General features: G+C 38.5%; 1 protein-coding gene across 1 annotated transcript; it reads left to right on the forward strand.

Moving 5' to 3' along the window:
* The first annotated feature begins 583 nt into the window (after positions 1–583).
* Positions 584–26,496, forward strand: CREBL2 (cAMP responsive element binding protein like 2). Its single transcript, XM_042945838.1, has 4 exons — positions 584–902; positions 20,394–20,591; positions 22,003–22,147; positions 24,507–26,496. Exons 1-4 carry the CDS (start codon positions 888–890, stop codon positions 24,509–24,511), a joined length of 363 nt encoding a protein of 120 aa, XP_042801772.1. The 5' UTR covers positions 584–887; the 3' UTR covers positions 24,512–26,496.
* The last annotated feature ends 1,424 nt before the right edge of the window (positions 26,497–27,920 follow it).

Consider the following 27,920-nt stretch of genomic DNA (forward strand, 5'->3'; position numbering starts at 1 on the left):
TCCGTTCATACAATGATGGGACATTTGGGCTGTTTCCACTTGTTCGCTATTATGAATAATGCTTGTAGGATACAACATTGGTGTACACGTTTTCACGCAGAGGTATGTTTTCATTTGTCTGGAATTGTTGGCCATATGGTAACTCTATGTCTAAGATTATGAGGAACTGCAAATTGTTTCCCAAAGCAGCAGCAGCACCGTGTCTTACTAGTTTTTCTGTTTTTGTTTTAATAAAGAACCTTGAGGGTTTCCTCGGTATCCCTAAAGAGGGCCCGCTCCCAATGCTCCTCCTTCAGGGGCGCCTCTGCAGGGCCTCAAACTCGCGCCACCAGCGCCCAGAGCTCTGGAAGTCCAAAAGAGCACACTGTTGGAAACGTAGTCTGATCTCCTGGCTAGCCCCTCCTCCGCCGCGTTCAGAAGCAAGAGGAAAACAGACGCCTTGCTGAGGCTATGTGGACATTGTAGTTTTCTTCCTAGTCAGCCTTGCAGACGGTGCGTTAGGGAAAACTACAATCCCCAGAATGCCGCCGACTACGGCAACTGACGAGGCCATTCCGCGTGCAGTACTCCCGCCCACCCTCCCGTCCGGGCGGCTCTCCAGGGAGTCTGTAAACACACCCAGAGACTGTCATGGAGGGGGAGGAGGAGGCGGCGGCGGCAAAGGGAGGCGTTTTGGGCCGCCTCCAGGGTCCGCTCTGTCATTCCTGAACTGGTCCCTCGTCCCCGTGACTGTGGCCTCAGGGAAGCGAACTGTTAGGCGAGAGGAGGAGACAGTCAGAACCATATCCCCTTCTTCCCCCGGGGCGGGGGCCGGGCCCGGCCAGGCCGGCTGAGCCGGGAGAGGGGAGGGGGAGGGAGCGCCTGGCCAGGCCGGCCTGTCCGCCGAGATGGATGACAGTAAGGTAAGTCCTGTGGTTTGCACGCGCAGCTGCTGCCGCCGCCGCCTGCTTGTCGCTAAGTGCTAGACTCGCCGCTGAACCTCAGCTTGGTAGCCTCGCCAACACCCGGGAAACACCTGCCTTAGACATCCCTGCGCCTCCAGTTGTTACCCCCTGTACCCAGCCAGAAATTCAGGGAACAGGGGGCTGTGTTTTTCCAGAAAGGGCCTTCTCCTCTGGAAATTTTTCACTCCCCGGACAAGCCTGTTTGTCAGCTTTTCCAGGTAGCGCAAACCCTAGTCCTTGACTTGCCTAGCGAGATAAGTGAAGAAACTACCGTGTTTTCTCTTTTTGCCTTCCCCGGCCCTCTCCCACACTTTCTCCGGTGTGGAGACCTTAATTAGGGCACCCTGAACCAGCCCTATTCCCCTTGAAGGTTCCCCTTTCTTCTCTCAGGCTCCCTTACTCAATGCCCCATTCATATAATCAGTTCACTCCCCTGTGAGCTATTTTCCTGTGGTTGGTTGGAACACTCTGCGAAGCTCCTGTTGCTATTCGTCCAGAATCTAACCTCCTCTAGAAAGCCTTCTCTAGGAAAAGTAGTGAATTCCTTCTTGGTAATGTATCTTAATATCCCACTTCCATCCGTCTTTTGCCATTAAAAAAAAAAAATCACTTATCCCTATGATTCTAGCAGGCATTATTCATAATTGGGTAATTCACATAGTTTATGTATACCCTGTCTTTCTGTCTATCCACATTAGTGTTGTCCAGTTTTATTTCATGAAGATATAGGGATGGTCAGCTCATTACTCATCAGCTTACTGATGTTCTGGCATGTTTAAGAAATTGGACTTTTTTTTTTTTTTAAGGACTCAGACTGCTAGACTTTGCCAGTCTTTGAAGTAGAAGTTACTCCTTCTCTTTGCCTTTCAGGGGTCCTACTTTCCACAGGCTCTGGCATACTGCTCGTGCTAGCTTTTTCCTTTGTTTGGGTGCTCTTGTACCCCTCCACTTAACCAGTAACACTTTGCTGCGGTCACATTTTTGTTTCACCCATCCTTAGAATGAAAACACTTCTCCCTTCTCTGTGCTGTTTGTGTTAGTCTACATTATCGCCTCTTCCCGTTCTTGCAGAAGGCTCTGAGAAAAGTGATAAATGAAGGGAAAGCCCACTGCAGTACTCTGAAATTGAGACTCACCTAGAGAAACAGTTTGCTTGTGAAGTAGCAAACCCTAATAGGAAGTGATATTTCCAAGACAGAAAGAGGGAGTTCTGAAAGTTTTCCAGGAACATTAGAAAATGATTTTCCATAAAAGTCTTGCTAGCTTGACTGTTCAGTATTGATTTTGAAAGTAAATCTGAATACCGTATCCCTTCTCTTTTGTAGAAAATAATGTTACAGCTCTTTAAGGATGCTAAAATAACATCGTTCTTTAATTTCCTTAATTTGAGCCTCTCACAGTATATTCTACATAATTTTTAGTTTACTTTTCAGACCTTTGAAACATTTGATAACTTTCTCAAAGTCGTTGGTAATCTCAAATTAAGTCCCAAGAAAAATACATTGGATTTTGAGTTATTTGACTTGCCTATAGAATCACATAGGAGTTATTTCTAAAACTAGCAAACTGTGGTGGAGGGTATAAAATTGTATTGTTTTCCCTAAAAGAGTGAAGTTAAATTTGGGGGGTAGACTATCCATAATTTATTTCCTATAGGGTTCACAGGGAAGCAAAACGAACTCAGTTCTCATTCTTTTTAATTGATTGTTTTTATGAGAGTATTTAGAAACCAGCAGTTTCTTAAATCTTTAATGATCATGCAGAAGGAAATCCCTTCAGAGGTCTCTGGATGGATAGTGCCTCTGTAAATACACTACTTTCACTTTGAGTACATATCGTAGTTGTGGATGAGTAATATTTAAATGCCATGTACAGCAAGACTGGACCGCTCTTCCAGCAGTCAGGCAGTATGAAACAGCCCTTAAACAAGTCTTTGGCAGCTCCCAGGCCTGCCTTTCTCTGTGCTCTGGTTGTTACAGTCCTGCAAAATTGTATTTTCCTCCTAGCATATACATGTACTTACACACAAAACACATTTCCCCTCACATTATGTTTAAGTGATGGAGTCTCAGGTTCCCTTTTTTCCTGTATAAGGGAAGGTGAGAGTTGGGGCCTGGAATTGTGGTGACAGGAGGGCAGAAAGGATGACAGACTGGCCAACAGCAAGGCCAGGGGAACGGGAAGAGGATGAAGTGGGCAGGAGCTGCAGTTCTAGAGAGACAGTACTTGAATGAGCAGGTCAGGAGAAGACGATGATGATGTGAGGACCTCCCTTTAAAAAGATTCTGTATTCTGAGTTGTTTTCATCAGTGGCAACGAGTGAGTGTGCCAGGAGCTCTCCACATTCTGCCGTCCAGCTTTCTGGAGTCAGGGTAGGACAGATTTGAATGGGAGTGCAGCTTTGCCTTTCAACCGACTAGACTAGCGGTGTGCCTGACACAGCATAGAGTACTTGTTAATAGTGACTGAAGGAAGTGGGGACAGAGTGTCATTAAGGAGATTGCCCTGACGTACCTGGGCTTTGTTAATCCATGTGCTCTATTGAGCCAACCACCCAGAGTATACAGACAATGGCAAATAGCAAAAAGAAAGCAAGAGATAGATTGGGCATCTAAAAGTGGGGGCTTGGGAAAGTGTTAAGTAGCAGAGATTGAACACTGACTGAGTAGATCTCTACTAAGCTAGTTGGGAAGGAAAAATCTTGGCTAATTAACCTTTCTGAGCTTCCATTTTATCTGTTAAATGGCCAATACCTTTTTCACAGGCTTTGCTGAGGATTAGAGGTACTACATTATCATAAAGCATTGAATAGAGAGTCTGACATATAGTAAGCACAAAAAATGTTATCATTACCAAGGAGTGACTTCCTTGGTAGTTGACACAGTGCAGTAGGTACCTGAGATGCTCATTTTAGCAATTCTTAATTGCACGCTGTTGCATAACATTTGGAGCCATGTTTATATTTATACCTACACTACCCTTTGCTCCTAACTATGCCCCCAATGGGACAGGGCAATGGGATGGGGCTTGAAATGAACTTAAACTCTGCATTTAACTGTCAGATTGTGTGAGAAAGATAGTCTCCTGAGCCCACCTGCATGTCTACTAGTAAAAAGTGCTTGTTTTTATGAAAGCTTCCTCCTGATCTGCTGCATTCAATTACAAAGAAAATTAACGTATGTTATTTTCAGAGGCTTTGATCATAGAAGGTTCTTACTTTTTATTTTACATTTGACTTCTGTGTTTATTGAATGAATGACTAATATAAATTGAAATATCCTAGACTAGATATGTCCCTGCCTCAGACTAAGCTGGTAATAGACTACCATATTATATTGCCTGACAGTTTAGGGCACCAAGCTTCAGTTGAGTGACTGACAAGAGAGTGGGTCAGACACTGGCCACAATATGCTAATATGGATACTGTTCTCCTTCGTTCTTCCTCTACCTGTATTACACACGATTTTCTAAAAATGAGTTTTCTTACACCTTCCTTACCTCTTAGGTAAGAAGACAAGGTCTTCTGTTCCATTCAGTTCTGAGTAGTGTTGGTTCTCACAAAAATTTTAACTTGGCCAAAGAATCTCTTTGACATTCCTGGACCTGTCCTTTGGCCCCTGAAGTCCCTCCTGTTGACCCTTTATCCATCTTTTGCTACAGTTGGAACCACCTTCCTTGAGCAGTGCCACAAAACTCAGACATTCTCTGCTTTTTCTTCCCTCCTCTTCATCAGTGCTTTCCACGAGACTAAAACAGAAGAGCCAGCTCATCTACTAAACAAATCTCTGACAGATTTAATGTACCTTCCTTTCCTCTCTAGGCTGTCTGCATATATTTTTTTAAGATTAAAAAAAAATGTTTAAGTTTATTTATTTTGAGAGACAGAGGCAGAGAGAGAGAGTGCACGAGCAGGGGAGGGACAGAGAGGGAGAGAGAGAGAATCCCAAGCAGGCTCTGCACTGTCAGCACAGAGCCCCATGTGGGGCTCAAATTCAGGAACCATGAGATCACGACCTGAGCTGAAATCAAGAGTCGGATGCTTAAACAAATGAGCCACCCAGGCACCCCTATACTGCCTGCATATTTTAACTAAGGTACCTCAAAAGATGGTTTAACCCTAAGGAGTAATTTTAATACTACAGAAACCAGCTGAAATCTAAGTTTACGTATCCTTATTTAGAACAATTCACTCTCCTAAGGTTTTCAGAAAAGTCTGTTTATTCATTAATTCATTAAATATTTGTTGGACACATAATATGTAAAGGCATTGTGCTAGACAGAGACACAAAGGTGATAACGTTTATAACTATTCTTGGAAACTTACATTTCAGTGGGCTAAGCAGACATAAAGAAAAATAATTACAATATAGTGAGGTAAAAAATAAGGGCAATAGAGGTAAAGTGCTTTTGGAGCGGTAAGAGTAGATGCCTGTACTAAATAAAGCATATTGCACTGAATAAGTACTATGGTAGAAGTTAGAGCAGGAATTAAAAAATTTTCAGTAAAAGGTCAGATAGTAATTATTTGCTGGCCATGTGGTCTCTGGTGCAATTATTCAGCTCTGCCATTTTAGCACAGAAGTAACCATAGGCAGATTTAATGACTGGGTGTGGCTGTGTTCTAATAAAACTTTATTTACCAAAACAGTCAATCGGCTGGGCTTTGCTTTCCATCAGGGCTGTCGTTTGCTGACTCCCAAGCTAGAGCATAAAGCATAAGTAAAGGTGTAGGCAGAGATAAGATTGGAAAAATAATCTGGGGCCAGATCATGATATGCCTGGCAAATTAAGCTAACACATTTTGGTCAGTATTTTTTCAAAATGTGGAATAAAGAAACACCTGCTGACCCAGGATATTGGGAATAGGGTGTGGGAATCTGAATTTTAATTAGGCTCGCCAGTTGACTGGCTCATATGCTTGCCGCAGTTTGAAAACCAAGGCTATAGATGTTGGGGAGCCATCAAAGGATTTTAAAGCGGAGGTGACAATATCAGATTTGTGTTTTTAAAGGAAAAAATGTTAATGGCTATATGGAGAATGGATTAGGGTAAAGATGTAGGAACCAGCATAAGACTAGAGGCAGAGGGTCCGATTAGGGAAGAACATGGATTTTGGCATATAACCAAAGATCAGATCTCATTTCTACCACTTTCAAGCTGTTATGATTTTGAACAGATTATTTAATCTGTTCCAAACTGAATTTCTTCACTGGATGGATTAATAAAACTTTAATGAATTATTGTGAGAATTAAATGTAATAACAGTTGACCTTTGGGGCACCTGGCTAGCTCAGTTGGTAGAGTATGTGACTCTTGATCTTGGGGCTGTGAGTTGAAGCCCCATCATTGGGCATAAAGCTTACTTAAAAAATGAACAGTTGACCCTTAAGCAACATAGGTTTAAACTGCCCAGATCTACTTACACGTGGATTTTTAGAAAATAAATATAGTACTGTAAATATATTTTCTCTTCCTTATGATTTTCTTAACATTCTCTAGCTTTATTGTAAGATTACAATATGTAATACATATAACATACAAAATGTGTGTTAATTGACTGTGTTATTGAGAAGGATTCCAGTCAACAGTAGTCTAGTAATAGTTAAGTTTTGCAGGGGAGTGAAAAGTTACAGATGGTTTTTTGACTGTTTGGAAGTTGGCACCCATCACCCTTGCATTGTTGAAGAGTCAGCTGTATATATGTGAGTCCATATCAGAAGAACTTAGTACATCACGGGTTCTCAGTAAATGCTAGTCCTTTCTGGCCCCTCATCAGTTTAGATTGCTCGTAAGAAAGGCCTGAGCTGAAGACCATATTGAGGCTATTGTAATTTGGGTTGTGGTTGATGTAGCACGCATAAAATCCTTCAAGGATGAAGAATGTGGACAGAAGAGAGAGTTAAAAAGACAGAACTCTGGACTAGAATGATCAGAAGAGGCTGAGGAACAGAACTCCGCAAAATAAAGAGGGTCAGTGATCCAGGAGAACCAGAAAAAAAAGGGGGAAGGCAGTTCTGCCATGTATCTAAGGGAAGAGAAAATTTTAAAGAGGGAACTTTAATATGAGATGCCACAAAAAAAGTCAAGTAAACAGCAAAGGGGGGGTTGGGGAGGAGTATCCGTTCTATTTGGAAAATAGGGGATTATTTATGATCCTAGCAAGAGAATTTTCCCTGGAGTGATAGGGTAGAAGCGAAAATGTAGCGGTTGAGAAAGAGGTGGGCCGGGAAGCAAAGACAGTTAGGTATAGACCCGCTCCTAGTGAGTCAGTTTGTAACAGTTTCAGGCATTGCTGAAATCTATGTAGTATTATATTTAGCTTCAAACAGGCATAGGTGTTGGGAGAGGAGAGGCAGGAGTTAACTCTCAGTTCAGAGAGGCCTACTTTATCTTCTTTCTCCTTCCGTTGACTAGAAAAACTGGCAGAAAGGTTAGCAGCAGGAAGATGTGATTAGACTTTTGTTTCTGAAGATCTGGTAAATAAAAGGCCTAACCCACAGCTGTGAAGGAAGTTACGGGAGTCTTAACACCAAATGAAAATGCAGCTACCTGTTTTTTCTTTAAAGTGGTAAAGAGCAGTAGCTGGGTACATTCCTATCTTATTTTTCTTTAATCAGTTGGAGATAACTTTTCACTTTATGTTTTAAAAAGAGTGAAGTGAACCCCCTTGCTATTTTTTGTCTTTAGCTGGGGCTGTTGCTGCCACTTCATGCACATGCAATAATCCTCTTAGACTTACTTAACAGCTTGAAACTTTTATGAGTTGCCTTAAGAATTAGAGCATTAGGAAGTAAATAAGTGCAAAAAGGGTGGTAAAATAGTTAAGAGTTCTTCATTGGTTTTTCAGATTTTATATCCCTTATGAGGGAGCTTTTTTTTTCTTTTTCTTTTTCTTTTATAGCTTCTATAAGTTGGCAGTCCTGATAATGACATCAATTTAAGTCAGTTTTGAATAGTCCTAATTTTTCTTTGCATTTATTCATTCAATTATCAGTCTTTTAATAAATGCCTCTTAAATTTAGCCTGTCTCAGGGCTGGATACAGTGGAGATTGGGAAAGCAGAAAACACAGCTTTTGTGCCCGAGCAGCTCACGTTACCTGGAGGAGATAGAACTTAAATCTGTGAGGCCACTAAAAAACAAACAAACAAAAAGCAATATAACATATAAATTCAGTGTGTTCAGTATATGTTCCAGACATTTGGAGAAAAAAAATGACATATGGGAAGACGGTGATTGTCAGGGAGAGCTTCAGAGAAAGAAGGCTAGAGCTGATCCCCTAACCAAAGAAAGCATAACATTTGCCATTCTGGATGGTAGAGAGGTGGAGGGAACATTTAGAGAAATGGTGATATTGAATAGATGGGAATGGAGGGGATGAGGCAAGGTCCTAAGGAGGCATGACTAGATATGATTCCCCTTTGGGGAATAATGAAAGAGAAGATTGCCTTGGTTAGCAGGAGCCTGGATATAGTGGGCTGACTAGTGGCCCCTGAAAAGAAATATCTGTGTCCTAATCCCTGGAGCCTGTGAATATCACCTTATATGGTAAAAGTGAATATTACCTTATGGGGTGGGGGGGGGGGGAGTGTGATTAAATTAATGGTTTTGAGAGGAAGAATTTATCTTGGATTATCTGTGTGGGGCCTAAATCCAATGACAGGTGTCCTCATAAGAGTAAGGCTGAGAGAGATTTGGCAGACAGATATGGAGGCGGTGTGACCACAGAGGCAGAGATTGGATTGACGTGGCCACAAATGAGGGCATGCTGATAGTTCCTAGAAGCTGGAAGAGGCAAGGATGGATTCTCCCCTGTGCTCTCCAGAAGTAGTGCCATCCTTCCAGACTCTGGCCTGCAGAACAAACAGAAAGAATACATTTCTATTGCTTTCATCACCACCAAGTTTGCGGTAATTGTTAGAGCAGCCACAGGAAAGTGATATACTGGATATAGTGACCTAGTAAGCAGTGTTGAGTCAGAGGTCTTCTCTTGAGCTGGAGAGTGACATGGCCAAAGGGAGTTTGTTCTTTCTGTAATGATCAGATAACTGCGTTTTTACAATGAAGGAAAATACACCAACGTTATTTTAATAAACTGAAAAGAAAGGTTAATTTGGTAGCTCTTTGCAGGATGGATTAACTAGGAAGGTGGGAGTGGAAAAGGAGAGATGGTAGGGAGCCCTACTGAGAACTTATTGTGATAATCTGTGAGTAGAGCTCTGACTAATATAGGCAGTAGGAGGAGAGAAGAAGAGCTAACTCAGATTTTATAAAGGAATAGATTGGCATGACTTCAGTTGGTGGGTATGGAGAGCCACAATAGTAGAGGGAGATTTCAAGGAAGCATAAAATGAGAAAGTTTGTTAGTTAACCTCCTCACCACCACCCTCCATCAAGTGCCTAATGCCACAGTGAGCTGGAGTAAATGAGAGATATATGGCATTAATAGAGCAGTGCCTATAAAGCGCCTGTCAGTTTTCGAGCCTTTGCAGGGCATGATGTGATCAAGTTAATGAGTCCTACCATGAAATCTGGAGGGGAATAGTTATGCTTATGATAGTGAGTTACCTTGTGACAAGTTGCTATGATGCAAATCAGGGGTCTTAGGTCCTAGACCCTGCTCTGACACTGAAATTCTCTGAACTAAAATGTTGCCATCTATAAAACAAAAGAGATCACTGTGCATATCTGTGTGTGGGTATGTGTGTGTATACATGTATCCTTCTACCACCATCACTCCTGTATATCCTGATATCCTGTCTTTTATTATGTTATTGCTTTTTTCATGTCTTCTGTGTCTTATGAGTCTATATACATTACAGTTTAGGACCCTGTGTTCTTATATCAATATTCCTGGAGTTTCACAGAATTTGGGGACATGGCAGGTGTTCAGTAAATGGTTGTTGAATAGAGGAATTAATTTTCCCCTCTTTACCTGAAGAAGATGGCTTTTCCCTCCCTGAAATGGTGTGAAATAACATGAGGTAACAGGTAGAGTGCCTCACTCAAGGCCTTGTCCATGGTGAGTGCTCTCTTCCTGCATACTCCAGTTTGGCCTTGAGTTTAAGTGTTTGTTGTTAGCTCCTAAAAAGCTAGAAGTAAAATGATCCAAGAATCTTTGGAATAGGGTTTAATCTGGACACTGGAGCCTTCCTAATAAGAACCCCTGGAGAGCATGCAGCTCCTCTTTCTACAAAAGTTAAACCTGTTGACTGGGAAGCCTGTGCCATCCACACTCAGGCCTTTGCAGGCTAAGTTCTATTTTTTCTCTGTAATGGTTAAATTTAGAATTATCAGGAACTCCTTCTTGGCTAGATCCAGTCTTGTGTGTTAATTCTCAGCCTTTTTAAGCTCCAAAATTAGAACCCTTATGCTTGACCCCTCCCCTCTGTAATATTCTTTCTCCTCATAAGCTTGTGTCTCTATGCCACATTGATTCTTCCTTTTCTATTATTCTTTCCGCTTTTTAAGGTTCACGTATTTTTTTAATAACAGCTGTCTTTTTAAGATAATGCCTTTATTGAAAAATAATTCACATACCGTAAAATTCATCCTTTTAAAGTGTACAATTCTGTGATTTTTATTAGTACAGTTGATGCTTGAACAACATGGGTTTGAACATGTGGGCTCACTTACATACAGATTTGTTTTTTATAAATACAGTGCCATGCTATAAATGTATTTTCCTTATGATTTTCTTTTTTTTAATTAAAAAAAATGTTTAATGTTTATTTATTTTTTGAGAGAAAGAGAGACCGAGCATGAGTGGGGGAGGGGGAGAGAGAGAGGGAGACACAGAATCTGAAGCAGGCTCCAGGCATTGAGCTGTCAGCACAGAGCCTGATGCGGGGCTCGAACCTATGAACCTTGAGATCGTGACCTGAGCTGAAGTCAGATGCTTAACCGACTAAGCCATGCAGGCACCCCATCCTCGTGATTTTGTTAATAATATTTTCTTTTCTTTAGCTTACTTTATTGTAATAATACAGTATATGATACATATAATATACAAAATATGTATTAACTATGTTATTAGTAAGGCTTCCAGTTAACAGTAGGCTATTAAGAGTTAGGTTTTGTGTGGAATTGTGACTGCTTGGGGATCAGTGCTCCTAACCCTTGCATTGTTCACGGGCCAACCGTACATTCACAGTTGTGCAATGGTTACTGCTATCTTCCCAGAACATTTTCATTACCTTAAAAAGAAACCCTTGTAAACAAACTGTGGTATATCCATGTAATGTAATATTGTTTTTTTTAAATTTTTTTTTTAATGTTTATTTTTGAGAAGAGAGAGACAGAGCATGAGCGGGGGAGGAGAGAGAAAGAGGGAGACACAGAATCAGAAACAGGCTCCAGCCTCTGAGCTGTCAGCACAGAGCCCAACGCGGGGCTCAAACTCACAGATTGTGAGATCATGACCTGAGCCGAAGTTGGACACCCCACCGACTGAGCCACCCAGGCACCCCAGTAATGTTATTAAGCAATAAAAAGAACTGAACTATTAAACCACAAAAAGGCATGGCGGAACTTCCTTGCATATTGCTAAGTGAAAGAGGCCAGTTTAAAAAGGCTGTCTACCATGTGATTCCAACTATATGACATTATGGAAAACGCAAAACTATAAAGGTAGTAAAAAGATAAATGGTTGCCAGCATTTTGGAGGAAGGAAGAAGGGGTGGGACATGGGATTTTTAGGGCAGTGAAAATATTCTGTATGATACTTTATTGCAGATACATGATATGTGCATTTGTCAAATCCAGAGAGCCATACAACACAGAGTGATGTAGACTATGGATTTATTAATAACATATCAACGTTAGTTCATGAGTTATAGTGAAGGTACTACACTAATGCAAGATTTTTTTTTTTAATTTAATGTTTATTTTTGAGAGAGGGAGAGGGAGTGGGGGAAGGGTGGGGGAGTACTGAGGATCTGAAGCAGGCTCTGTGCTGACAGCAGAGATCCATCCCAATATGGGACTTGAACTCACAAACCACGAGATCATGAGCTGAGCCGAAGTTGGACACTCAACCAACTGAGCCACCCAGGCACCCCTACGAGATGTTAATAATAGGGGACGCTGGGGGATGCCTGGATGGCTGAGTCGGTTAAGCGTCTGGCTTTGGCTCAGGTCATGATTTCACAGTTCATGGTTCGAGCCCCACATAGGGATCTGTGCTGACAAGCTCTGAGCCTGGAGCCTGCTTCAGATTCTGTGTCTCCTTCTCTCTCTGCCCTTCCCCTGCTCATGCCCTGTCTCTGTCTGTCTCTCTGTCTCTCTCAAAAAAATAATGATGGGGGGGGCGCCTGGGTGGCGCAGTCGGTTGAGCGTCCAACTTCAGCCAGGTCACGATCTCGCGGTCCGTGAGTTCGAGTCCTGCGTCAGGCTCTGGGCTGATGGCTCGGAGCCTGGAGCCTGTTTCCGATTCTGTGTCTCCCTCTCTCTCTGACCCTCCCCCGATCATGCTCTGTCTCTCTCTGTCCCAAAAATAAATAAAAAAACGTTGAAAAAAAATTAAAAAAAAAAATAATAATGATAGGGGACACTGGGAGAGTGGAGAAAGAGGAGATATGTGAGAACTCTCTACTTTCTGCTTAATTTTTTGTAAACCTAAAACAGCTCTGAAAAGCAAACTATGTTAATTTTAAAAAAGAACAAAAGAAACACTTTAGCAGTCGTTGCTCATTCTCTCCTCCCCTGCCCTAAGCAATTACTAATCTACTTTTTATCTCTTATCGATTTGCCTTTTGTGGACATTTTAGCTCCATGGAATCACACAGTATGAGGCCATTTGTGTTTGGTTTCTTTCACTTGGCATAATGTTTCCAGTGTTCACCTGTGTTGAACCATGTACTTCATTCCTTTTTGTGTCTGAATAATGAATGTTCCATTGTATGGACACACCACATTTTGTTATACACTCATCAGTTGATGGACATTTGGGTTGTTTCCACTTTTTAAAAAGCTATCATGAAAAACGTTACTATGAACATGCATTGTACAAATTCTTATGTGGTCATATGTTTTCATCTTTTGGGGGGATATACCTAGGAGCAGAACTGCTGGGTCGTATGGTAATTCTAGGTTTAATATTTTGGGGAACATGCAAATGGTTTTCCAAGGTGGCAACTATTTTATATTCCCACCAGCAATGTATAAGGGTTCCATTTCTCCACATCTCCACATGTTATTGGCTGTTTTTTATCATATAACCATTCTTGTGGGTATAAAGAGGTATCTCTTGGCCTTGATTCACATTTCCCAAATGACTAATGATGTTGAATGTTTTTCATATGTTTATTGGTCATTTATATGTCTTCTTTGGAGAAATGTCTATTCAAATACTTTGCCTACACTTTAATTGGACAGTTTATCTTTTTGTTGAATTGTAGGTGTTCTTTGTATATTCTGGATACAAATTTATCATACGTATGACTTAACAATTATTTTCTCCCATTCTATGTGTTGACATTAATGGTGTTCTTTGAAGCATAAAAAAAAATTTTTTTAATGTTTATTTATTTTTGAGAGACAGAGAGCATAAGTGGGTGAGGGGCAGAGAGAGGGAGACACAGAATCTGAAGCAGGCTCCAGGCTCTGAGCTAACAGCACAGAGCCTGACGTGGGGCATGAACATGCCAACTGTGAAATCATGACCTGAACCAAAGTCGGATGCTTAACCCACTGAGCCACCCAGGCGCCCCTGAAGCACAAAATTTTTAATTTTGAAGTCCAATTTTTTTCTTTTGTTGAGTATGCTTGTGGTGTCATATCTAAGAAACTGTGGCCTAATCCAAGGTCACAAGATTTATCTCTATGTTTTCCTTTAAGAGTTATTGTGGCTCTTACATTTAGGCCTTTGTTCTATTTTGAGTTAATTTTTGTATATGGCATGTTGTAGGAGTCCAACTTAATTCTTTTTGCTTGCAGATATTCAGTTGTCCCAGCACCATTTATTGAAAAGACTGTTCTTTTCCCGTTTCTCTATTGTTGTGGCACCTTACTGAAAATCATTTGACCATAAATCTAAGGTTTATTTCCAGATTCTCAATTCTTTTTCATTTGATATGTGTCTACCCTTGTGCCAGTACCACATTATCTTGATTATTGTAGCTTTCTAATAAATTTTGAAATCAGCAAGTCAAGCCCTCCACCTTTTTGTTTTTTAAAATTGTTTGGCTATTTGGGGTCCCTCTATTACCATATAATTTTTTATTTTTATTTTTTTTTAAATTTTTTTTAACGTTTATTTATTGTTGAGACAGAGAGAGAGAGCATTTTTTTTAATTTTTTTTAACATTTATTTATTTTTGAGACAGAGACAGAGACAGAGCATTTTTTTTTAATTTTTTTTTAACGTTTATTTATTTTTGAGACCATATAATTTTTTAAATTATCTTGTCAGTTTATGCAAAAAGGCAGCTGGTATTTTTTTAAGTGATCTCTACACCCAGTATGGGGATCAAACTCATGACCCCAAGATCAAGAGTCAAATGTTCTACCAACTGAACCAGCCAGGCAACCCCAGCTGGGATTTTGTTGAATTTGCAGATCAATTTGGGGGAATATTGTCATCTTAACAATATTAAGTCTTTCAATCCATGAATATGGAATGTCTTTCTTTTTATTAGATATTTAGTTTCTTATAATGATGTTTTGTGGTTTTCAGTGCATAAGGTTTGCAGGGTTTTTTTTGTTAAATATTGCTAAGTCATTCTATGAGGCCAATATTGTAGCATGTATCAAAACCAGAGATACCGTAAGAAAACTATAGACCAATATGTTCTCTGAATATAGATGCAAATACCCTCAATAAAATGCTGTTCCTTTTTTAAATGTTTATTTAGAGAGCAAGCAGGGGAGGGGCAGAGAGAGAAGGAGAGATAATCTCAAGTAGACTCCGCACTGTTTGTACAGAGCCCGACTCAACCTGGGGCTTGATCTCATGAACCGTGAGATCATGACCTGAGCCGAAATCAAGAGTCAGATGCTTAACTGACTGAGCCACTCAGGTGCCCCTAAAATGTTGTTCTAAATGGTATGTTTTTATGCTATTCTCAATGAATGTCTTTATGATTTCATTTCAGATTGTTCATTGTTCAGAGCTAATTTTTGTTTATAGATCTTGTCTCTTGCAACCTTGCTCAACTCATTTATCAGCACTAATAGTTTTTTGTGGATTCCTTAGGATTTTCTACATACAAGATCATACCATCCTCAAGTAAAAGTAGTTTTATTTTTTCCCTTCCAGTATGAATGACTTTTCTTTCTTTTTCTTGCCTAATTGCTGTGGCTAGATCCTCTAATATAATACAGTGTTGAATAGAAGTAATGAGAGAAGGCAAGGTCCTTGTCTTTTTCCTGATCTTTGCGGGGAAAGCTTTCAATATTTTACCTTTAAGTGTGATATTAGCTGTGGGTGTTTCATAGATACCCTTTATCAGGTTGAAGAAGTTCCCTTTATTCAGTTTGTTGAGTGTTTTTTTTTTTTTTGTTTGTTTGTTTTTTTTTATCATATGAAGGTGTTAGATTTTGTCAGGTGCTTTTTCTGAGTCTTTTGAGAAGAAAATGTAACTTTGGCCCTTTTTTTCTTTTGAGATGATCTGTTATTACAGTATTTGATTTTTGGGTTGTTACACCTACCATTATTCCCGTGATAAGTTGCACATAGCTATGGTGTAAATCCTCTTTATATGTTGTTAGATTCAATCTGCTAGCATTTTGTTGAGGATATTTGCATCTATATTCGGAAAACATATTGGTCTGTAGTTTTCTTATGGTATCTTTGGTTTTGATATCAAGCTAATAATGGCTTCGTAGAATGAATTGGGACATGTTGTTTTCTCTTCTGTTTTTTGGAAGAGTTTATGCAAACTTAGTGTTAATTCTTTAAATGTTTAGTAGAATTCACCAGTGAAGTGACTTGGACTTTTCTTTGTGGGAATTTGTTGTCGTTGTTGTTACTAATTCAATCTCTTTTTTTGTTATAGGTCTATTCAGATTTTCTATTTTATCTTGAGTCAGTTTTGCTACTTTGTGTCTTTCTAGAAATTTGTCCATTTCTTCTAGGTTATCTTGTTTTTGGCATATAATTTTTCATAGTATCTCATGTAACCATTACTATTTCTGTAAAGTTGATAGGGATGATGTCTCTTTCAGTCTTTTTTTTTTTTAACCCAGTCTTTTTATTTTTAAGTTTATTTATTTTGAGAGAAAGAGTATAAGCACAAGCAGCGGAGGGGAGGAGAAAGGGGGAGAGAAAGAATCCCAAGCAAGCTCCACACTAACAGCACGGAGCCCAACACAGGGCTTGAATCCCACGACCCCAAGATCATGACCCGAGCTGAAATCGAGTCGGATGCCTGAGCCACCCAGGCGCCCCTCATCTTGACTTTAGTATTTTGAATGTTTTCTCTTGGCCAGTCTAGCCAAAGGGTTGTTGATTTTGTTGATTTTTTTGAAACTTTTGGTTTCATTGATTTTCTCTATTGTTTTACCATCCTCTATTTTATTTATGTCTGCTTTGATACTTGTTATTTCCTTCCATCAGCTTGCTTGGGATTTAATTTGTCCTTCATTTTCGAGTTTCTTAAGGTGGAAAATTAGGTTATTGATTTCAAATCTTCTTTTTAGTTTAAGCATTTACAGCTCCCTCTGAGCACTGCTTTAGCTGCATCTCATAAAGTTTTGGTATGTTGTGTTTTCTTTTCATTTCCAAGCAGTTTTCTAATTTCCCTTGTGATCTCTTCTTTGACCCATTAGTTACTTAGGAATGTCTTTTGTCTTTTTATCTGCCATATTTATTAGATAGTTATTGCTGTGTGCTAAGAATTATATGACAGTCCCTGGTGCTTACTTTCTAAAAATCAGAACATCCAGTTTTAGCTTGTCTCAATGGAGAAAGTGTTTATAAAAAAACAGGTAGTTAACATAAAAGTAGGACCTTCACTCTTACTTGCTTATAATAAACAGACTTGAACATTTTAAACGTAATAACGAAGACAGATGTGGTATTGCAAAAGCCCTAGTGAAATCTAGCATCTCTACTGTTTTACCTTCGTGTAATAAATTCTCTGGAGAGTAAGAAAAAAATCAATGGCTGGCAAGTTTCTTTATATGAGAGCTAGGGAGACAGACTTTCTGAGTGTTTCCCTTGGGGCTTCCTATTTCCAGCTCACAAATGTGTTTGGGGGAGGAAAAAGAAGTAAAATGGGTAATGGATAAAGAGGTTCCACTGTTTTAAAGACAGCTATTTATATTTTCATGTGGCTCTATGTCAATAGAAATAAGACTAGAATAGAAAAAGCTAAATCTTATATCATTTTCATAGTTTTCTTGGGAGTTTGTGTTGGTGCATAAAAATCAGTACTTTTACTTAGCAACATTAATGTGCTTCCTCACAGAAGAAATAGGAGAGCAAAGGGACAATATGGTTGTCACTGAGTTTGTGAAATTTTAATGAAAATTGGTAAGAATGATTTTTGGCCAGAGCTATTTAAGGAATTTGTGAGACTGATTTCAGTTTTAGTTTCTGGTTCCTTTCACTAACTTCTCCTAAGTTTCCCCTAATCATTATGGCTTATGAATATATGAAGTTCAGTTGTTAAGGCAAGTAGTCTACTAACCCACATTTGTATAATACCTTTTTCTTTACCTGGTGCTTTTATACTTAAGACTTACAGTAATCCTGCAATGTACCTCTCTTGAAAACCGGTATACTAATCAGATTTTAGCTGACACCAAAAGCTAAAAATTCAGTCTGCCATTGAGGAAAAATTAAACATACGGTTTTAACGTAATTTTACAGGAGGTGACATAAAATACAGGAAACCTAGATTCATTTACTCTGCTTTCTAATTTAAAAAAAGGTAGTGAAATAATTTTACTATCATGAAAACTAAACAAAAGGATATAACTTTTGTTTGATTTTTATGACTGTGCTCAGTTTGTTTCAAAAATCATTGAAGTCTCTTAAGTACACTGTGTCCTCTTGCTGGCTTCTCAAAGGCAGCCTCTCCTGAATTAATTAAAAACAGCAATATTCGAGGTATTAGATTACAGTGTTGTATGATTGACGATTCACTTTACTACATAAAGAATAGATATGATTATCATTTATGTCTCTGTAGACTCGAGTTTATGCTGTAAATATATTGCTTTTTAAAAACTGTAGCAATAGCAAATATACTTTGGTTTAATGTAGGATGATTTCAAAATATTTTATTAAAATTGTGCAGTTTCCTGAGGTGTATATTATTATGTTGGAATAAAAACATGGTGTATAATATAAAAAGCTTAAAAGATCTGTTTTTGAAAAGTTGAAACTAATTTGGGAGTACTGAAGCAGCTAGCTTTACAAGAGTGGTGGAAAAGAAAGTTTTTTCCCCAGAGTCTTGGAGAATTCAGTCTCATTTCAGAGCTGCCTTATAAAATGCTTGATGCAGTGGTTGGCCATCATGTTACATGACACAGGGTCTGGTCAATGTGGTTCATTCATATTTACAGTTTGGTTTTCAACCTAACCATTATACTTAGTAATGATCTGATCTTTATAGGGTATTGGGCATTATTCATGTGTGATATTAATAGTGATCGCAACAAACAAGCAAATGAGAGTTTTTATACCCACATGAATATTGCGTTTGAGTTTTGTTACTGGGAATGCTTCTACTTTTTTTTTTAAGAGCTTTTTTTTTCTTAAGTTTATTTATTTTGAGAGAGAGAGAGAGAGAGAGAGAGAGAGAGAAAACGAGCAGGGGAGGGGCAGAGAGAGGGAGACAGAATCCAAAGCAGGTTCTAGGCTCCATGCTGTCAGCACAGAGCCCAACGCGGGGCTTGAACTCATGAACTGTGAGATCATGACCCAAACCGAAGTCAGATGCTTAACCAACTGAGCCACCCAGGCGCCCCTACTTTATTCCAATGATTTTTCAGTATTTGAGTTTTGCATCTTCTCTTTTATAATTGCCTTTAAAGCCTCAGCAGTATTCCTCAGCAGTATTCCTTTCAGAATACTGAAGTTATGTCATTTTTATTTTCTGAGGGTAGTTTTCAGAAAGAACTGGACCATAATTCAGAATTTTGTCAGATAAAGTAGATAATCTGAGGCCAACTCGACTGTATTGTAGCTTGTAAGAAACTAGCTCTAAAAGCACTTTCCCAAAAAGCTTGTTCTTTGGAATAAATGTAACCCCTTTCAAGGTAATTGCTTTAAAGAAAATTTATTTGATGTACAAGTTCAGGTTCGTGTATTTAAAAAATCATCACATTTACCTCATAGTTACATCTTGTGTAAGAACTTGGGGAGGTTCCAAAGCTAAACAGTGAAGAAGATTAAATTACTTTGCTAGTCACCAAAAAATTGTGCCTGTACAGGTAAATGAATAGCAGAGATATTGAAAAGATGTCTTATGACCAGTGGGAGCAAGTTGAAATCTCTTGAGACAGTCTAAGGTTATAATTATAGGCTTCTAAAATCAGGAGAGAATTATCCTGAAGATGTCAGGGACTTCTGTGTGTTCCTTTGGGCTCATCAATGTTGAAGAGGGAATTCATAGCCAAATTTCTTAGGATACATTTATATATATATGTGTGTGTGTGTGTGTATGTGTGTATATATATATATATATATATATACACACACATACACACAATTTTTGTACAAATTTTATGTTGTTTTCTAACTATAAACATTTAGAAATAATAAAAAATATAGATGAGAGAAAGCTGTCAAAGAAATCCTCATTGAATTTTTAATAAACATCCTTTCTTCTATGTGTTGTTTTATAAGGTTGAGATTACACTGAACTTAAAATTTTTAAATCTTTTTTTTAAATGTTTATTTATTTTTGAGAGAGAGAGAGACAGAGCATGAATGGGGGAGGAGCAGGGAGAGAGAGAGAGAGAGAGAGAGAGAGAGAGAGAGAACCTGAAGCAGGCTCCAGGCTCTGAGCTGTCAGCACAGAGCCCGACATGGGGCTCGAACTCTCAAACTGTGAGATCATGACCCAAGCCAAAGTCGGATGCTTAACCGACTGAGCCATCCAGGCACCCCTACAATTTTAAATATTGGTTTTTCTACCTATTATTTTCACAAGTCAGAAATTCTTTGTGAACACAATATTCAGCGGCCATCTTTTAGATTGTAGCATCTAGTCATACATGGTTCATAAAATTTACTGTTAAATGACTTAAAGTTTATCATTGAAGAAATAATGAAAACTTACAGAATTTCTTCTCTCACACTCATAGTATTAGAAGTATCAGAAAGAAAACAATAACATGAAGCAAAGACTCATGAGGCATGTCATGGGATTATGCTTTCTTAGTTTCATTGGCTTCATGTATTATTTGTAAATGTTTTCCTTGCTAATGTGCAGCCATAGTCACTTTCCTAGAAACAGAACTGAGAGAAAAAAACCATTTCTTCTCTCTCTTGCCGAAGGTGGTTGGAGGTAAAGTTAAGAAGCCCGGCAAACGTGGTCGGAAGCCAGCCAAAATCGACTTGAAGGCAAAACTTGAGAGGAGCCGGCAGAGTGCAAGAGAATGCCGGGCCAGGAAAAAACTAAGATACCAGTATTTGGAAGAGTTGGTATCCAGTCGGGAAAGAGCCATATGTGCCCTCAGAGAGGAACTGGAAATGGTAAGAAAGTCTGCCAGTAAACACCTGAAAAAATCAACCTAAGCTTAGTAGTCAAAGAAATATATATTAAAATATGAAGGTACCAATTTTCACGTATGTGTTTGACAAATACAGGAAAGAATATTAGTCTGTTAGCCAAGACGTAAGCAAGGAAGCAGTTTTGCATAGTAGCTGGTGGGAGCAGAATGTGCCTGACTATTTCACTGAGGGATTGTTTTTGAAGGAAAAAAATGGAAAATAACACAAATGTACAATAATAGGGGATTAGTTAAATTATACTGCATTCATAAATTGGACTACTTTGCAGGCAGTAAAAATCACAATGCACATGTATATTTACTAATGTAGAAAGGCATTTACAATATATTGCTAAGTGGAAAAAGCAATATAACAATATGTAACAATATGCATAGTATATATACCATTTGTGTTTCAACATATTGATTTATTTATTTGTCATGTTTTGGTCATTTATTCATCCAGACTTTGGGTGGTGGCTGTAGAAATGTAAAAGAGAATAGAAATCTCACTATAAGCTCAGGGGAGGAGGTGACAGGTTGGAGACGAGAGAGAATACTACTATGATCATCACAAAACTAGGACCTCAGCATTTTAAATGGTAAGAAAATAAGGTTGGGGTCTGAAGAGAGTCCAGATAAACACTATTGAATAGATTTAAAAATATATATATTGAATTTGACTCCTGCTGCAAGTTATTTCTTACCTTCTGCAGTGTAAGCTACTTGAGGGCATGATCTTTGAACTGACTGATCTTTGTATACGTCAAAGTCCATACTACACAGTCTGGCAGAAAGCAGATGTTTAGTGAATGTTTATGAAAGAGAAGGGAAATTATAAAATTATTTATTTTAGGAGTAGAAATGATAATGTGACAGCAAAAAGAGATGAATTCTAATTAGTGGCACACTGGGAAGAGAGAATCTTTTAACCAGAGGAGGCTTCTTTTTTTTTTAAGTTTATTTACTTTGAGAGCAAGAGAGTGTAAGCAGCGGAGGGGCAGAGAGAGCAGGAGAATTCCAAGGCTTCACACACAGCACAGAGCCCAATGCGGGGCTTAAACCCACAGCCAGATCATGACTTGAGCCGAAATCAAGAGTTGGATGCTCAACCGACTGAGCCACTCAAGCACCTCCCCAGAAGGGCCTTCTTAATCTGAGCACTACCCACAGTTTATCACTAGAAGATTCAGCAGCAGTTTCCTACCCTCTTCTGAAAGATGGCAGGCCTCATACATGTCCTAGGTTACAAACAGAAAATACAGTGGAGGGATAGGATTCCCACCAGCCAGTGTGACCTCTAGTTATGGGAGTTCTTCTGTCTGGGATTTCTACCCCTGGTTCCTGAACTCTGGCTAGTAAAATTTTACTTAAATATATTTTACATATTTCAGTACAAGCAGTGGTGCATGGCAATGGACCAAGGAAAAATCCCTTCTGAAATAAAGGCCCTACTCACTGGAGAAGAGCAGAGCAAATCTCAGCAGAACTCAAGCAGGCACATGAAAGCTGGGAAGACGGATGCTAACAGCAATTCCTGTGAGTACCATGAGTGGGAGAGTTTATATTTAGAGGAGCGTTTTAAGGTAGGGTTTCCATTGACCACTTTCCTTATGTCATTAAATAAAATGTTGATGTCATTTGTAATATACTAATAAGCAAGTGAAATGGTGCTAGATTCTAAATATTGAGATGAATTTTACATGGGCTCGATGAACAGCAACTGAAAAATGTATGGAAAATTCTTAAAGTAAACTTAGTCCATAAATGGGAGTACATTCTAGTTATTGTTAATAAGAATTTTATTTGTATTTTGATTTACAGCCTAAAGAATCCTTTCACTTATATTTATCTTATGTTTTTCCTCCAATAATTGTGTTAAGGAATTACACTTTTTATTTTGTAGATGAAGAAATAGCAGAGGGGTTGGTTAAGACGCCCAGGGTCACACAGCTATAATGGGAAAAACCTGTCTTCACCTAGTCCAGGCTGTATCTAGTACAGGAGCCCATCATTGCAGGGGTTTTTTTTTTCATTATGGTGAAATTCATATGAAATTCATAAAATTAACCATTTTAAAGTAATAATTCAGAGGCATTTAGTACAATCAATGTTGTACAACCACCACTTCTATCTAGTTATAAAACATTTTATCACCCAAGAAGAAAGCCCTGAACTCATTAGGTAGTTACTTGTTCTTACTCCCTCCCTCCAGCCCTTGGCAACTTGTCTCTATGGATTTACCTATTCTGGATATTTCATACAAATGGAAACATACAATATGTGACTTTTTGTGTCTGGCTGTTTTCACCTAGTATATTTTCAAGGTTCATCCACACTGTAGCCTATATTAGTACTTTATTCCATGTTATGGCTGTATAATGTTCTGCTAGGTATGTGTACCACAATTTATTTGTTCATTCATCTGTTGATGCTTGTTTCTCCCGAACAGTATGATATGAAACATGAGTGTACAAGTATGTGTTTGAGTACTTGTTTTCAGTTCTTTTGCTTATATACCTAGAAGTGGAATTGCTGAGTCTTCTGGTAATTTTATATTTAACTTTTAAGGGAACCACAAATTGTTCTCCACAGTGGCTGATATATTTTGCATTCCCACCAGCAGCATATGAAGCTTCCCGTTTCTGTACATCTTGCTAACTCTTTTTATTTTCCCTTATTTAAAAAAAAATTATTTTTAAGTAATCTCTACACCCAAATGGGGCTTGAACTCACAACCCCGAGATGAAAAGTCGCATGCTCCACTGACTGAGCCAGCTAGGTGCCCCTCTATTTTTAAAACCTATAGCCTTCCATCCTAGGATGTGAAGTAGTATCTGATTGTGTTTTTGATTGGCATTTCCCCAAAGACTAATGATGTTGAGCATCTCTTCATATGCTTATTGGCCATTTGTATATCTTCTTTGAAGGAATGTCTAAGTCCCTTGCCCAAGTTTTAATTGAGTTGTTTTTCATTTTGTTGTTGAGTTGTAGGAGTTTATATTTTTCCCAGATTCTAGACCTTATCCCATTCTGTAGGTTGTTTTTTTCACATTCTTTTTTTTTTTTTTTTTTTTTTTAAAGTTTATTTATGTTGAGAGAGAGAATCCCAAGCAGGCTCTGCACTGTCAGCACAGAGCCTGATGCGGGGCTCACTCTCACGAACCATGAGATCATGACCTGAGCCAAAATTAAAAGTCAGACGCTTAACTGACTGAGCCACCAGGCGCCCCTTCTCACATTCTTGATAGTGTCCTTTGGTGCACAAAACATTTAAATTTTGATGAAGTCCAGTTTATCTATTTTTTCTTTTGTTGTTCAGGCTTTGGGTGTCATATGTTAACAACCCATTGCCAAATTCAAGGTCATGAAGAACCTTACCCCTATGTTTTCTTCTAAGAGTTTTATGGTTTTAGCTCTTATATTTTAGGTCACTGATCCATTTTGAGTTAATTTTTCTATATGGTATGAGTTAGAGGTCCAACTTAATTCTTTTGCATGTGAATATCCAATTGTTCCAGGACCATTTGTTGAAGACACTGTAAAGATTTTATAATGAAGATGTCATGGATTGGTTTCTTTATCATCGTGATTGCTTTGGGAGCACTTGAAACAGTTATAAGAAAATGCTGTAAATTTTTTATCTTTTAAAATATTTTTGTAAAAGCGAACGGTTTGGTTTTTGATAGCTTTTATTACATGAGGTAACATTTGTTTTAATCTAAATTGAATTAATGAAAAAAAGCCAAATCAGCTCAATTTTCTTGCAATCTGTATTTTTAAAAAGCCTTTCTGTAGATCCTAAACAAACAAAAAATTCATACATTTTAAAACAGATTAAACAAACTTCATTGACTTACAAACATTCTTACATTGGTAACTATGATTTATTTTTTAGGGTGAAGATTATATAAAATGATGAGTAGCTGATTGAAGCCAATATTCTGATTCCTATGGAGGATGAATGGGCAAGATTGTACTTCTTGGCTCCATTTACTACCTACTGCTCAGTAGTCATCTCTGTAAATCTGCAGTTTCTACCAAAATGTGTGATCATAGATCCCAAAGGATTTTGCTTTAACTTTCAACACTTAGAAAATTTATAAACATTCAGACCTGTTCTGGTTGGTATTGCCACCGGTGGCAGTTAACATGTTGTAATGCTTGAAAACACAGGAGTAGAGAGAAGTGGGTGAAGATTGTATTTTTGCACCTTAACTCCACATTGCTTTATTGGTTAATTTATATTCTTTCCATGTATTTCATGTCATTGTATGTGTATGTATGTTTAGGTGTCACCTTCTTTTATGTTTTTGACTGCCCTACAAAGAGAAACCAAATGGGCTGATTATTAAGTTCTCAGCCTTAATGGACCTAATCTTATTTGTTTATATTTACTTGAGTAATGTTTATTTTCTGCATGAACCATGATTTCTCCTGTGAGCCATTCCAGCATAAGCTGTGAATATGTATTAACAAATATATACAGTTCTATTTTTATAATCCATAATGATATGCCTGTTTTGAATAATGTACGTGTTAACAAAATCCATCAGGAAAGCCCTCAAGACAGCCTCTATTTAAAACTTTCGTTGCTGTCTTCTCGAACTATATTTATAAAAGTTTGCTAGGGCCTAATCCATACTTGGAGAATAATTAGTCAAATTTTCTTTTTAAGCAAGAAGTAACCCTTTAGGCATTTCATCAGCATACACCATCTTGACAACTTAGAGAATGTGTATGTATGTATGTGTTTCTATTGTATGTCTATATATGTATGTGGGGAGGGTAGGAGTGAATGTTCACACACATTTCCTTGTGTAGTCAACTAACTCGGACACTTTTTCTAAAGAAAATAGGATGAAATTAGCTGCTGAGATCGAGTTTCTGCCTCAAGAGATCTGGAACAAAATGAGGGAGAAATTGCTGGTAGATCTAATGGCTGTAGGCATAACCAGAACACTTAGTTTCTCCCCTGACATGAGCTTCGTGATGAATGTGTTCTGAGCCAGGAAGAAACACACTGTGGGTGTGCCTCTGGTTCGGCCCTGACCGTGTCTACACTCTGGAATGAAGCACTGAGCTAGAGTTGTCACAGCACCACGGCCAGATGGCCTGGTGGGAGCACAGAACGGCAGAGTAGTTCTTTTCAGCTCCGGTTACAGCTACATTGACCTTCTTCCTGACTACCCAACAGAGCAATGGCTGAGGAATCAAGCTCATAATATTTTACATGCAAATAGACTAGGTATCTTTCAGTTTCCCCAGTGAGACACCCTATCACTCTTTCTTCTCTGTCCCATAGTTAAATCAGGAATTGTGTTCTCTGTTGCTGCTAAATTATAATTGTTCTTTGCTCTACTGAGGCAAATATTTGGCTTCTACACAGTATGTTTTGTTACGAAATGGCAGTTTAAGAGGAGGCATCACACTCTAGACTGAGGTGGAACAAGAGATGGACCACATAGTTTTAGATTACAAGGTACTCTCCCCTCTTCTCTTAGGCCATGTTTCAATAAAGTGCTTCCCCTTAGCCTAAGTTCCTGAAGATCTCTTGTGTGTAGGTTGCAAACTCAGATCTAGTCTAGTCCTGTGTGACTACTGATATACCACTAGCCCAACCTGTTGGGTCTCTCTGTGTTTTGGAGGACTGGGGGTTTAAGAGTATTTAATGTCTTTTTAGGATCACAAATATAGATAGATTGAGGATTGTTAATATCCAGACCTTCAGAGTTTAAGTGTTTTAAATACAGTGTTCAGATTGTAATGGGTATGGTTTTGCCATCTGGTCTACTCAAATGTATATTTTTATTTTGCAAAACAACCCAAGATTTACTACGTGTTGCTTTTTGTTCAGTACCTTTTGAATTCCCCAGAAGAGTTGTTTTCAAAGCAAACATTCCAAAATGAATGTGGCTCTTCAATGGAATGTCTCCATTGTGCTTGAAGTATTTCTTCTCTGGTTGTAATTTTAAAGTACAGGGTCATTTGAGCTACCCTCTGTCCCCACCCCCAGTATCTTTACAAGAGCAGTGACTTTGTCCTCAGGTAGAGGATGTGTAATTTTGGATGAAAGTAAATTACAACTTATATAAAGTTTATTCCTAAACCTATCTTTTTGGTATTTTAAAGTAGATCATACCAAGACAAAGTTTCTTGGTCTTAAAAAGGAATGTTTTGATTGCTTTGGGTGTTGTGCTGGCTGCACGCTTTGGCCACTTGAAGCATGTTAATAAATGTCACTGATTAAAACAGCTGGAGCATTTCTTTTCCCATTCCAGTTAAAAAGCAGCAATACTGAAATCCTAGCATCTCTCACTTTCTGTAATGACAACATACAGGCTGAGAGAGAACAGAAGAGGGGGAGAGAATCACTGAGCTCGGTCCCTCTGGATCAGCGCTGTTCTCTTTGCTCCCTGAGTAAAAAGAGTAATGTTGTTGTTGTTGTTCCCAAAGAAAGGAAGGTAAGGGGAAAGTATATATTTGTGTATTTAGACCAGTCATATTCTGTCATTAACTTAGCATAGACCTGCCATATATTAGAGCAACTGAATATAAGATGGAATAAGTTTGGCCAGGTCACGTTTTAGGAGATAGTTGATGTTCTTAAATTTTTTTTTCTATTTCGTCTAAAACCTGTCTGTTGTATCTAAATCAGAATCTGTCTTACTGCAGCAAATTCATATCACTGTTTTTCAGCTACTTGACAGTATTTATCAGCATCACCATTTAGCGTTTTATTTCATCATCTTTGAATTATGATAGAGTTGATTTGGCTCATTACAAAAAGCATAGGTTTAAACTGGATTTACTTTTAGTTCAAACAAAGGCAAAGAAATTTAAAACATCAATGCTATATTTCACAAGAAATCAGTTGCATATTATCAATTACATATTTAGTTTTGAAAGAGAGGAAGATTATTAATCCATGTGGTATTGGGGGGCATTGAGGGTATTTTCTTTCTCTGAAGAGCATTGTACAATTATATTTTTATGAAAAATAAAATATCTTCACCAGAGAAATCTCAAGTGGTCTGTTTCGCAGTACTGAAATATGTTTGTGTGAGCACAGAACAGTAAAAAGAGTGAGATTTAGGCAGAAGCACTGGTCTTGGATTCATTTTTCGAGTCACCTTGAATTCTTTGATCTCTCGGCCTGTTTTCCTCATCTATAAAACGGGGGGAGGGTAACTTTCACAGAGTAACTGGCAGGGTAAATAGGAGATATGAGAAACTGCTTCTTAAGTAGTAAAGAACTATATTAAATTTAAAATATTAGCATATGCCTGCATTTGACTATTGTAAGGATTTA

The sequence above is a fragment of the Panthera leo genome, chromosome B4 (assembly GCF_018350215.1).
Source record: "Panthera leo isolate Ple1 chromosome B4, P.leo_Ple1_pat1.1, whole genome shotgun sequence".
Classification (NCBI taxonomy): Eukaryota; Metazoa; Chordata; class Mammalia; order Carnivora; family Felidae; genus Panthera; species Panthera leo.

Coding starts and splice junctions, on each gene's coding strand:
- CREBL2 (XM_042945838.1), top strand. Junction 20,592..22,002: donor TCAGAGAGGAACTGGAAATG/GTAAGAAAGTCT, acceptor TACATATTTCAG/TACAAGCAGTGGTGCATGGC.